This window comes from Budorcas taxicolor, chromosome 7, assembly GCF_023091745.1.
Source record: "Budorcas taxicolor isolate Tak-1 chromosome 7, Takin1.1, whole genome shotgun sequence".
NCBI classification, from domain to species: Eukaryota; Metazoa; Chordata; class Mammalia; order Artiodactyla; family Bovidae; genus Budorcas; species Budorcas taxicolor.
In genome coordinates, this window is record NC_068916.1 from 39,541,927 (window position 1) to 39,555,023 (window position 13,097).

A 13,097-nucleotide genomic window follows, 5' to 3' on the forward strand; every position below is an offset into this window, starting at 1 on the left:
AAGTGATGCTCTGATAAACATCACTGCCACCTGTGCACAGTGGTCAGTTTATATCCTGAAACTAGAAGTGGAAATGCTTGGGAAAAATTTGTGCTTTTAAAAATGCTGTTTATATGCCAAACTGTCCTCCAGAAAGATTGAAACAAATAAACATTATCAATCTGATCAGTGAAAACTAACATCTCATTTTACTATATATTTCCTCAATTATTCGTGATGCGGACCATCTTTTCCAGGTCCCAGAGCAGAATACGTTCTCCAGAAGCATTCACTAAAGGAAAGTGTCAGCATTTGTAATTTTCCTACTAGGAACTCCCTACTCATATCCTTTGTCCATTTTTCCACTAAGATACTTGGCTTTTCCTTATTCTTTTGCAAAAGCGCTTTATAGCTCATGAATATTAGCAATGTGCTCGCTACACACGCGAATTTTCTTCAGCTTATTATTTATCTGTAAACTTTAAGGTGGAATCTTCTTTCTAGGCAGAAAATTTAAGCTTTTAAGCTTAAAACATTTAAGAAAACATTTCTTCTATAGCAGAATTTTTCAACATTGGAACCACTGACACTTGGGTGGGATAATTCTTTGTGTTGGGGGCTCTCTAGTACATTGTAGAATGTTTAGCAGCCTTCCTGTCCTCTACCCACTAGATGCCAGTAGCACCCTTCAAGATGAGACAAATAAAAAAATGTCTCTCAACATTGTCAAAATCCTCCAAAGGCTAAGTCATCCCTGGCTGAAAACTGCTGCTTTGTGGTTTCTGACTTCAGTACCGTGCTTATAAAGTCTAGTTCCACTTCACAGTTTTTACAAGTGACCCACTGTATTTTGTCTTGCCCTCCACGGTTTTATTTTTCACAGTTAAGCCTTCGGTCCACGTGGAATATACTTTAGCATAAGAAGAGAACTAAGAAACGGAATATTATGACTGCATTGAACTTACCCCTGGGAAAAGGCAGTCCCACCATGTGCGTAGCTCTTGATATGTGAGACATTGAATAATCCCAATGCACAAAGTTATATGACACCTCACAGAGTGAAGAGTTGCACCTGTCATCCAACAGTTGGCATGGAGTTGGCCAAGATGGCCAAGACACTTGCAGGCTCGTCTTCCCACAGCTTCAGCAAGTCTCTACTGGGTTTAAACAAGACGTGTTCAATAAATGTTGGTCGGATGGGACAACCATTTTAGGAATATGTTTGCTAGTGGCTATTTTACCACTTACATAATCAGCATCACTTGAAATCAACAACACACCACTCAATTCTGGAGTCTGGAAAATTCTCAACGATCTTCCATTTTAGTAGGAAAAAAACACCAGAGTGAAAGGTTAACTTTGTATTTCACTGTTCTTAGTTTGAGTTTTGTGTACTTTCTAATATATTTTTTAAAACATTAATTATCCTTTTTAAAAATGCTGTTAGATTTCTATAGAATTTAATGAATATAGTGGGCTCCCTCTAGTGGTCACAGAAAATCTTCAAATCCCAATGGTCAACACATGGCTAAACCTCAAGACCTTTATTGATAGGACACAGTATATTTTACAATTAATAGGTTCAGAGTGGCTAGACAATGCCTTAAGAGAAGACTTCTAATTATTTTCTTCCATCCATCAGTGGATCTACAAATTGGTTTCATAAGATCACTGTCTAAAATTATGGTTATCATCTTCCCTTCTAAATCCCTCTTTGGGGATTTCCTGTTTCTGTTCAGGATATCTCCTCCCCCGGGCTTGAAGCTTCGGGTATCTTTGTTCCCTCCAGTGCCCATCCATCCTGTTTGTGAGCTCTGTCCACCCCACGGCCCAGTGCCTCTCACAGCTGTTCCCTGCCATCAACTCTCGTGGCCCTCATTCAAGTTCCCATGACCTCTCCTCCAGGGGAGCCATTCAGCAGATATTTATTATCCCTCTTTCATACTCCAGCACTGTTCTAGGCTCAGGGGATGCGTAGGGCAGCAAGACAAGACCAGCCTCATCCTGAGCACCCTCTCGGTGGGTGTGTGGTCCAGTTCATCCACCAAGCTGTTTCTATAGTCCTCCTCTTAAAGCTGGATTCTACTGACACACCTTCAACCGTCTCCCATGGAACGAAGCCCACATCCCTCCATAATCAAGACCCACCCTCACCACCCTCCAACCAAACAGAATTCCTGACACTCCCAGAGCTCCCCTCCGCCTCTGCTCAGGCTGCCAGACCTTGTGGAGTGTGTCCCCAACCCTAGATGGCTAAGATGCCAACAAGTCTTCAAAACCCTGCCCAACTGTCATCTCTCCCCCAGGTCTCCTTGATCTGAGGTGATCTCTCCCTTCTTTTAGTTTCTCTGGGACTTTTCCCCTCTAACAATTGGGTCTGCAAGTCCTCTAACAATCTCAGACAATATCACTCACAGGACAAACACAAAATTGGGGGTAGAGAGAGATGAATGAACGAACAAATGAATGAATTCTCCAGGGAGTTCTGGCAGGAAAAAAAAAAAAAAATCAGACACACAAATTATCTTCTTCAACTTTGTACAGTGTGAATAGTGGGATAAACTGCCATTAAGCTACTTAGTGTCACCATAAACACAAGTCAATGAGGATTTAACAAGTTGGAAAAAAGTATCATTTAAAAAATTCTACAAATAAGAAATAACTCAAAGGGGATAGCAACTTTTTGCTTCAAAGTACAAGAAGCAAGTTCCTAAGCCAACTAATACAGTAAACAGGCTGAACAGAGTAACTCTGACCATTTATGCTCCGCTATGTGACATTTGCCATAGAATGTACCAGGTTTTGTATCACTTCCCCATTGAACTTCATGCTCTCCTAAGCAGTTTCATGCCTCTGCTCAAACTTCCAAACATTTTCACAGACCAGCCGATTTCTAACTATGATTAATCTGCTTATTAATTTCTGGAAACCTACACTGCAAGCGCAGTGCCTGTCATTTGGAAACCACATGCCATACCTCTGGGCTATTATGCAAGGACACAAAAAGGCACAAAAAGGAAATGAAAACTATTAACTGTTTTTCTGAAAAGTTCCTAATACTCTCTAGGGCAGGTTGAGCCCAGTTAAACACCAGTGCAAACTGTATGGAGCTCCATGTTTGGCACGACGAGGTCTTTCATACGCCATTAGTGGCTGACAAGAGTTTGTGGGCCACAGGTTTTGTTTTCCTTTCCAGTTCCCTACTTCTGGGCTCTGTCACTAGCATTTTCTCACCACGTCCCAGAAGAACATGCCAAGAAAGTCTGCCAGGCCTCTGTTGTTTCCCTCTAGAATATTCCCAGCCAACTGCCAACTCTGAATTGCCTTCTCCCTATCTTTCAGCCCTGACTGACATCAGTGAAAATCAGGAAGGTAAGAGGCTGCACACAGTGGATCTGGCCTGGCCTGGGGGTAAGGGATCTGGGTTCCTAACCACCAACTCACTTTCAGGAAGCAGTGCCAGGCCCTGTTACAAACGCTCTTCAAGCTCATTCAGTCCTGCATGATTCCATGAGGTAGGGACCATTAGAAACCCCACTTCACAGAATGAAAAACTGAAGCAACAGGAGGTCATGGAGTTGGTAAGGGACAAAGAATTTGAATCAGGCAGTCTGGGTCCAAAATTCAAGTGTTTGATCACGGAGCTGCACCGTCTGTTGGACCAGTTCAACAGAGGAACAAGACTTACGTGCTTGAAGTAGAAGCAAATCTCTTGTCAAAACTGGGGTCCCTGCTGAGGAGCTCCTGGACACGTCTGGCCAGCTGCCCCCAGGAGTGGGACTAATGTGGTTAAATATTACTTGTGTCTACCCAGCTATACCCCTTCTCTCTTTTTCTGAGAACAGCACCCTAATTGTCCTTGAGGTAACCACCCTTTCCCACTCTCAGCCCACATGATTCTGCTAGTGTCAGCCCTCCCCACCACCAGCCTGCCCTCAGGGCAAAGGATGGTCACGTGACCCACACCTGGCCAATCGGTGTGTCCTGTTCTCCAGGCACAGCAATTAGTTCAGGGAGAGGCATCTGCCCCAAGCCAGCAAATCAAGATGAGCTCTGGGACTTCTTTCTTTAACCATGGTGAAACATAGACAAAGTTTAAATAACTATTTTAACCACTTAAAAGTGCACAATTTCATGGCATTTAATGCATTGACAGTGTTGTATAACCATCACCACTATCCATTTTCCAGAACTTTTCCATCTTTCCAAATGTAAACTCTGTACCCAGCAACAATGCGTGCTAAGTCACTTCAGTCGTGTCCAACTCTTTGCGACCCCATGAACTATAGCCCACCAGCTCCTCTGCCCATGGGATTCTCCAGGCAAGAGCATTGGAGTGGGTGGCCTTGCCTTGCCCTCCACCAGCAGGGTCTTCCCGGCCCCGGGACTGAACCCACCACTCTTCCATCTTCTGCACTGGCAGGTGTGGGCTCTTTACCACTATTGCCAGCTGGGAAGCCCAGTCAGCACCAATAACTCCCTGTATTAGTCTGCTTGGGCTATCAAAACTAAGTACCACGGTTTGGGTGACTTACACAACAGAAATCTATTTTCTCACAATTCTGGAAGTTGTAAGTCAGAGATCAAGGAGTCAGCACGGTTGGTTTCTGCTGAGGCTTCTCTCCTTGGCTTGCAGATGGCCGTCTTCTCCCCGACTTCACGCCATCTTCCTTCTGTAAGTGTCTGTGCCCCAATCTCTTCTTACAAGGACACCAGTCCTAGTGGATGAGGGCCCACCCTAATGGCCGTACTTTATCTTGTCTGCTTCTTTAAAGACCTCCATCTCAAATACAGTCTTATTTTAAGAGGTACTATTGCAGGGAGGGTTGTGGGGGGGCGGCAAGCACTTGAACACATGAATTTGGGGAGGATACAATTCGGCCCATAACACTCCCCATTCCTCAATGCTGCCATCTTTGAGAATGGAGAATACTCTACCTGCTGGGGTTGCTCAGAAGGTCTGATCTACTGCTGGGGCCATTAGTAGCCACCTTCCCACTCCAAGGAGATGGTGTCTGAAAATGGCACAGGGAAGAGCTGAGAGATGGAGAGAAACCCCTGAACCCAGATATACCTGACCTCTACTCTTTCTCTAATCTCTTCATTCCAGTTGTATGAGCTAATACGTTTCCTCTTTGTTTCTTTGTTTTAACATAATTAAAAGAGCTAGTTAAGGCAAGGAGCTTTTACACCAGAATGGTCCATATGTCCAGGAGGTGCAGGCCGTACCTACACGGCAGCTGTTCAAGTGGCAGAGTCTAGAGTCAAATCCAGGCCTCTCAGGCTCTAGGGTGCCAGTCCCGACCCATCCCTTGGGATGCTCACGTGTTCACAGCACAGTAGGGACCAGGTGGTGCCCAAGTCTCCCACAGAGGCGACTTTGGGGCCACCCTCTGCCATTGCCCTTCCTGCAACATTCCAGAATTGCTGCTCTGGGAAGGGAGCTCCCCAAACAGACTGAGGGCTCCTGTCCTTTCAGCGCAGTGACCTAAAGCCCTGCAGCAGTTCCTCCCTTGTGATGACTTTCAGTACAGAGCGAGAGAAAGGCAGGGGGCAGGGCAAGACAACAAGCCTCCTTCCCACCCAACACTTCCTTGAAGGACAGTCTGTAAGAACACAGGATGGGAAACAACTCAAATGTCCCTGGGGTGGGGAGGACTGGCCCAGTACCTCATAGGACTGCCAAACAGCCTGATAGGATTCCTCATTTAACCCAAAATGAGGCAGCATTGCTCTCTGATCCATAGACTGATTCAGATCATCTCAGAGGGAAACTGCAAACCGAGAAGGCAACACAGGGACAACATATCTGCATAAAACCAAGAGGGGAGCTACTCACTGAAATGGATCTAAATGACCTCAAAAACTGAGCTGTCCAACTCTATAGCAACCAGCCACACATGGCAACTTAAGATTAAACAAGCTTTTGTAAAATTTAAGTACAGTCGATTTACAATGTTGTGCTAATCTCTACTGAATAGCAAAGTGACTCAGCTACACACACTCATACATTCTTTTTTTATATTCTTTCCCATTAGGGCCTATTTATAACACTATACATTAGGGCCTTGTTTATCCGTTCTGAAACAAAAATTATAAATTCAGTCTGTCACTTATAGTAGCCACATTTCAGGTGTTTGATAGCCCCACGTGGCTAGCAGTAGCTGCTACATTAGCAGAGAGAAAGAACATTTCCATCATCACAGAAAGTTCTATTGCAAAGGACTGCTCAAAAGGACCTCAGCAAATGGGTAAAGGGCCCCTGGAAAAAGGTGCAGGAGAAACAGGGCAGAAAAGGGGAGGGGAATTATTTTTCACATGTAATCTTTTGTAGTACTTGTACTACACATATTATTTTCCTATTCAAAAACAAACATTTTAAAACTTTAAACACATTTTAAAACATTTAAGTACATAAGTAACATAAGAAAAGAAGATACTGGAATCCCCAGGGACACAGGTAAGCTACATGAATCTACAGCCTGGAGCTCTCTGCTGAAGGAAGAGAAGTCTCTTCTGGGGCAGGTGTATGAGAAACAGCAGCATCAGGGGGCTCCTAGGTGGCAGCCCCACACGCCTGATTCACACCTGGTGGTGCAGGAAGCTCCTATGTCCCTTACATTTTGATCATCTCAGCAACTTCATAATTAGAGTGATTAATAGTCCCATTTATTTTAGTTTCCTGAGGCTGCCACAACCAATGACCACAAACAAGGTGACTTAACATGACAGAAACCCACTCTCTCATGGTTTTGGAGGTCAGAAGTCCAAAATCAAGGTGTTGGCAGGGCTAGCTCCTTCTGAAAGCTCTTAGGGAGAATTGCACCCATGCTTCTCTCCCATTTCTGTGGCTGCTGACAATCCTGGCCTTTCCTGGGCTTGAAGAAGCATCTCTCTGGCCTCTGCCTCCATCTTCCCACGGACTTCTCCTCTGGGTGTTTCTGTGTCTCAAATCGCTTAAACCTCTGTGTCTTATAAGAACACTTGTCATTGGTTTGGGGGCCTACTCTAAATCCTGGATGACCTCATCTCAAGATCCTTCATTATGTCTGCAATGACCCTATTTCCATGTTAGATCACATTCACAAGGATCAGGGGTTAGGAATGGGATGTATCTTCTGGGGGGACACAATTCAACCTCAGCTATATTGTTTTATAGACAAAGAGTTCAAGGGCCTCTCACTTGCCTGAGGTCACAGGGCTAGTTCAGAGCACAGTTCAGTCACTCATCCCACCACTGACTCCAGTAAGAGAAGAATCTTGACCTTCCAGCCCAAAGCCTACCCCTCCTTTCAGCCTCAGAGCTCTGCGAGCACCCACTTCACAATGGGCAATACACACAGAAGAGCCGCCCCCTTCTCTGGCCTGGCTTATCTGCCTGCTGTATCCTAGGGTCTGACAAAAGACTACACTGTCCCCTGAGCCGTGGGAAGGAACTGGGGCCGGGAGATCTGTGGGCATCTCAAATGAGATGGGGATCCAAGTTACAGAGGGTGGTCTCCGTGTCCAGACGCCAAAATTCTGGAGGGCAGATCAGAGCCAGAGAGAAAGGGAATGAGTTAAGGCTTCTGGTATTGGAGGAAAAGGTCTCTGTGCTTCTCATGGCAGAGGTGAATGTGCTAGCCTATGGGGTTTCACACTGATAAAAGGTTCTAGTTTGAAGGGCTCAGATCAATCCTCCCGCTCAAGATGACAGGAGAGAAAAAGCAGATGCGGACATGGGTGTGCACTGGGGCCTGACCGGCTGTGACGCCACACCCCCTGGGCCATGCTAGCCTCACCTGCCAGGATGGCCTGGGTACAGCCACAAGCCCCCCGGACAATGAACGACAGTACAGTGATGCCCGGAGAGAAGGGCAGATCACCATGGTTCTGACCAGCTTTCAGCCTCCATGCTCATACAAGAGACCTTCTTGGTGGGTCAGAAGTCCCTGGGGGAAGACAGGACACAAGACTGTCTCCAGGTCCTGGCACTTGACCTGTATTTCCTCCACAATGTCAAAAAAGCCTGCAGAGCTCTCTCCAGTATTGGAATCATTTACTGATACAGACAGTGAATGGCTGGCCAAGATTTGGACCTGGTTTGGATATATTTGGGAGCTCCATGTCCCCTCACTGCCTCCCTTTTCCCTCTCCATCTATCATCTGTATCGATGATTTTCAAACTTTCAGTCAGCAACCCACAGCAAGGAACCCATTTCACACTGGCAATTGCAAGTATAAATAGCTGAAACAGAAACCTCAGTATCTCTATTCCAGTCTCTGCTCGTTCAAAATTTCAGAACACTGGCTACAGCCCATGTAAATGATGTCAAGTCTTATGAATGCATTGTGACTCCCAGGTTTGTCTGTCTGTTTTTGGCCACACTGCTCAGCTTGTGGGCTTTTAGTTCCCCGACCAGGGATTGAACCCAGGCCCTCAGTGGTAAGAGCACTAAGTCCTAACCACTGGATCACCAGGGAATTCCCAGTGACTCCTAGTTTTTAAAAATCTCCTCTACATAATTCACATGATTTTACATCCATACAATACTCAGAAAGGACAGGGAAGGAACAAAGGGATTATTTTATACATTTTTCAGATCAGCCAGAAATTCACTGATGGAACTGAAATTTTTTTCCCCCATTGAATTGCAACTTCTGACTTCCTGATCTGCTTATGATGTCATTACTTATCATGTCTTTTTCTGTCCTATTAAAATCTCAGAAAGAAAGTGAAAGTGAAGTTGCTCAGTGGTGTCTGACTCTTTGAGACCCTATGGACTGTAGCTTGACAGGCTCCTCTGTCCATGGGATTTTCCAGGCAAGAATACTGGAGTGGATTGCCATTTCCTTCTCAGAGTTCCTACCAAAGGCTAGCTCAAGCTCAACTCTCACTGGGTCCCCAGAGACTGAATTTCCACAGCACAGGTCCACCTTTGTACAAATCTCAGGACATCTCCCAACGTGGAGATAATAACCATTGGTAAGCTTAGTTTCTGGACCAGGTGAAATGGCTTCAGAAATGCCAGGCAATTTGTCTAATGGAAGGCATGATAGCAAGAAACAGGGTGCCTGGGTTCAGCTCCTGTGTTCTCTCACCTTGTCTGGCATGGTGAGATGTCTGGGAAATGTTATGATTTTTCACTCACTCACTGGTATTATACACGGTTCTATGAGAGGATTAGTTTACACCCTGAACACAGTGGGGCTGAGACTACACCCTAAATTCTCAATCATAATACGTGCAGAGCTCTAATAAGGACAACCAGAAGACCTAATATGGATCAGGATTTGAGTCACATGGACTAGGAACCAACAAATCCTCATTTCTAGTCACAGCCACCTGGTCTATACCCCCAAAATCCAAGAGACATGATTATTTGAACAAATCAGACCATGTTTACAGCTCCTTTCCTCTTCCTCTACCATTATTCCCTCTATCTGCCCCCTTATGTTTGAAACAGAGCTAAGAACACAATGTTAACACTGCACGGATGGTTCATGCTTGTTTCCCCATCTTTAAAAAGGGATGGCTGCTACTTTCCTAGCATTTGAGCCTTTATTATTAGTCATCTCAAAGAGTTTTTAGCTCCTCCACCAATACCACTGTCCGTATCTAACCAAGTCAGTTAATTTTGCCTGAATATTTATGACACACCTACTGCCGAAGATGTAGGGAGAAAGGATGGTTCACAAGGTGCCATAGATAGCCTGAAGCCTGAGATGATTCTCTTGACCATGGCTTTGGCAGTTTTGAGCAGACAGGAGAGAGAAGGCCAGGTCTCTAGAAGTCAGGAGCCAGCAAGGATTGAACATCCACTTACCTGGGGGGCAGACACAGTCTGTCGGTGCTTCTCGAACCGTCCGGAGCTTTACTGGTCCCTCCAACTTCTGAATCAGAAAGAAAAGGGGGGAAAAATAAGGATGAGTTTCGGACAACATGGGGTAGGAGTGGAAAAATCAGCAAAAGCCAATATGTGAAAGATCTACAGTGTTGGTGCTGGTGTTCTCAAAAACAGTTTTTAAAGGATCATTAAATTCTATAGGCAGGTTTAGAATGGGAGGAGAAACAGAAATGAACACGAAGCAATTACTTGGGAGTCCTTGAATAGAAAGTGGCAGGTTTCTGCTTTATAACTTTTTCAAATACAAATCCGGGAATGACAAAGGGACCTTCAGTCCCTGGTATGAAGACAGGAGGCCAGAGCAGAGGGAGGCCAGGTAGGGTCAATCAAAACTTACTTCTGTGAGAGTTTTATAGTTTCTGGTCTTACATCAAGTCTTAATCTAAATTAATTAACCCTAATTAATCCACTTTTAGTGTATCTTTGTGTATGGTGTTAGGAAGTGTTCTAATTTCATTCTTTTACACAAAGCTGTCTAGTTCTCCCAGCACCACTTACTGAAGAGACTATCTTTTCTGCATTGTATATGCTTGTCTCCTTTGTCAAAGATAAGGTACCCACAGGTGTACAGATTTATCTCTGGACTTTGTATCTTGTTCCATTGGCCTATATTTTTGCTTTTGTGCTAATATCATACTATCATGATGACTGTAGCTTTGTAGTATAGTCTGAAGTCAGGAAGGTTGGTTCCTCCAGCTCCATTCTTCTTTCTCAAGATTGCTTTGGCAGTTCAGAGTCTTTTGTGTTTCCATACTAATTGTGAAATTTGTTGTTCTAGTTCTGTGAAAAATGCCATTGGTAATTTGATAGGAATTGCACTGAATCTGTAGATTGCATTTAGTAGTAGAGTCATTTTCAATATTAATTCTTGATGGAAATGTAAGTTGATACAGCCACTATGGAAGACTGTATGAAGACTCCTTTAAAAAGTAGGAACAAAACTACCATATGACCCAGCAATCCCACTACGAGGCATATACCCTGAGGAAACTACAATTGAGACAGACACATGTACCCCAATGTTCACTGCAGAACTATTTACAGTAGCTAGGATATGGAAGCAACCTAGATGTCCATCAACAGATGAATGGATAAAGAAGCTATGATACATATATACAATGGAATATTACCCAGACATTAAAGGGAACACATTTGAGTCAGTTCTAATGAGATGGATGAACCTATAGCCTATTATACAGGGTGAAGTAAGTCAGAAAGAGAAAAACAAATATCGTATATTAATGCATATATATGGAATCTAGAAAGATAGTACTGATGAACCTATTTGCAGGGTAGCAGTGGAAATGCAAACATATAGAACAGACTTATGGATGTGGGAAGTAGGGAGGAAGGAGAGGGTGGGATGAATGGAGAGAGAATGGAGATATACACACTACCCTATGTAAAAGAGATAGCCAATGGCAATTTGCTGTATGACTCAAGGAACTCAAACCAGGGCTCTGTAACACCCTGCTGCTGCTGCTGCAGCTGCTAAGTCACTTCAGTCGTGTCTGACTCTATGCGACCCCATAGACGGCAGCCCACTAGGCTCCTCTGTCCCTGGGATTCTCCAGGCAAAAACACTGGAGTGGGTTGCCATTTCCTACTCCAATGCATGAAAGTGAAAAGTGAAAGTGAAGTCGCTCAGTCATGCCCAACTCTTAGTGACCCCATGGACTGCAGCCCACCAGGCTCCTCCGTCCATGGGATTTTCCAGGCAAGAGTACTGGAGTGGGGTGCCATTGTCTTCTCCACTGTAACACCCTAGAGGGGTGGAAAGAGGGTGGGAGGGAGTTTCATGAGTGAGGGGACATATGTGTACCCATGACTGATTCATGTTTCTTTATGGCAGAAACCAATACAATATTGTAAAGCAATTATCCTTCAATTAAAAATAAATAATTTAAAAACAAGCTTACTCCTAATAGCTATCCCTGATCCAGAGACCGCCCCCACTGAACCTCAAGGAACCCCAAAGTCCCCTTGGCTGCAGCCCCTCTGGCCCATGGGCTTCAGACCCACTGGCTTAGGCTTAATGCAACCTGATGATATTTTCCTTCTTTCTTACCTTGGCCTAGGAAATCTGGTTTAGTACAATTTAACAAGAATCTCTACACATGCCCAGCCCTGTGCTACATTTGGCTGAAGGGAAAAGAATTCCCATAGACATGTAGTCAAAAGGCCCAGCTCTGCTACTATGACAACTCACAGTACAGCCCTGGCATTATCATCACCCGATGTGAGGACTGAATTATTGTCCCTGAGTCACAGGCGACACAAGCTTGGAAAAACTAAGAAATTAATCCCCAATCCCGTATCTGGATTTAGGGGAGTGAAGCAATTGACCCATAATCCCAAAACTAGCCAAGACTTGAGTCTTGACAAGAATATACAAAGTATTAACCTTTTTTTGGGAAAACAAAACAAAACAAAACAACTTCCTAAACATAAAGCAAAGCAAATCCCAAATGTGTTAACTTGAGTTAAAAATGCATACCACCACTAAAAGGGTTACTGAAGGTTCAAACCTTAAAATGTAATTTTTCTCAACAATAAAAATTTAAAAATGCAAGTACAAAGACCTGGAAAATAGCACAGCAAACAAACAAAACTGTAATTTTTAAATCACTGTTTTAGAGGAAGTAAGAAAGGCACTCTCAGATTTGAGCCCTTGACCACCAAGCCTGGAAATTTCACACAAGAAGGGGCTGAACAGGCAATTCCCTGAAAGTTCAGTGGTTAGCACTCTTCACTTTCACTGCTGAGGGCCTGGGTTCAATCCTCGGTCAGGGAACTAAGATGCTGCAAGCCCTGTGGCCACAGCCATCAATCAATCAATCAATAAATGGGGCTGAACAGCCCAGCACCAGGAGCCGGAGATTAAAAAACACAATCAGGGTAGGCTCTGGTCCCTACAAAGCACTTTTCAAGTTCCACCTCCACTCCAACCTACTAGCCTCACCCTCACTTTCCAGATGGGCCACAAAGACTGAGATTGAAAAGAGCTGGAGTTAAGGTCAAGGTATAACTGCAGGATGTACGTTTATGAACCTTTTTATCACAGGTGTTTGTGAAAACAGTACCACGACAAAACTTCTCTATCCTCCCCACACCATCCCCTCCGTCCCTCCCACCAACCAAAGGCCTTGGCTTGCCTCTTGGCCCCAGGGTCTCAGCTCCAGACTCCCACCTGTCACTCACTCCTGCTCAAACCTGACACCCTCTGCCTAG

General features: G+C 44.5%; 1 protein-coding gene across 1 annotated transcript in view; it reads right to left on the bottom strand.

Annotated features, from left to right (window-relative positions):
• The window catches only part of COL23A1 (collagen type XXIII alpha 1 chain), a 386,867-nt gene that overhangs the window by 350,328 nt on the left and 23,442 nt on the right, over positions 1-13,097 (bottom strand). The window contains exon 2 of the mRNA XM_052642950.1: positions 9,786-9,852. Within this exon, the coding sequence (XP_052498910.1) occupies positions 9,786-9,852 (67 nt within the window). The remainder of the gene's footprint in view (positions 1-9,785; positions 9,853-13,097) is intronic.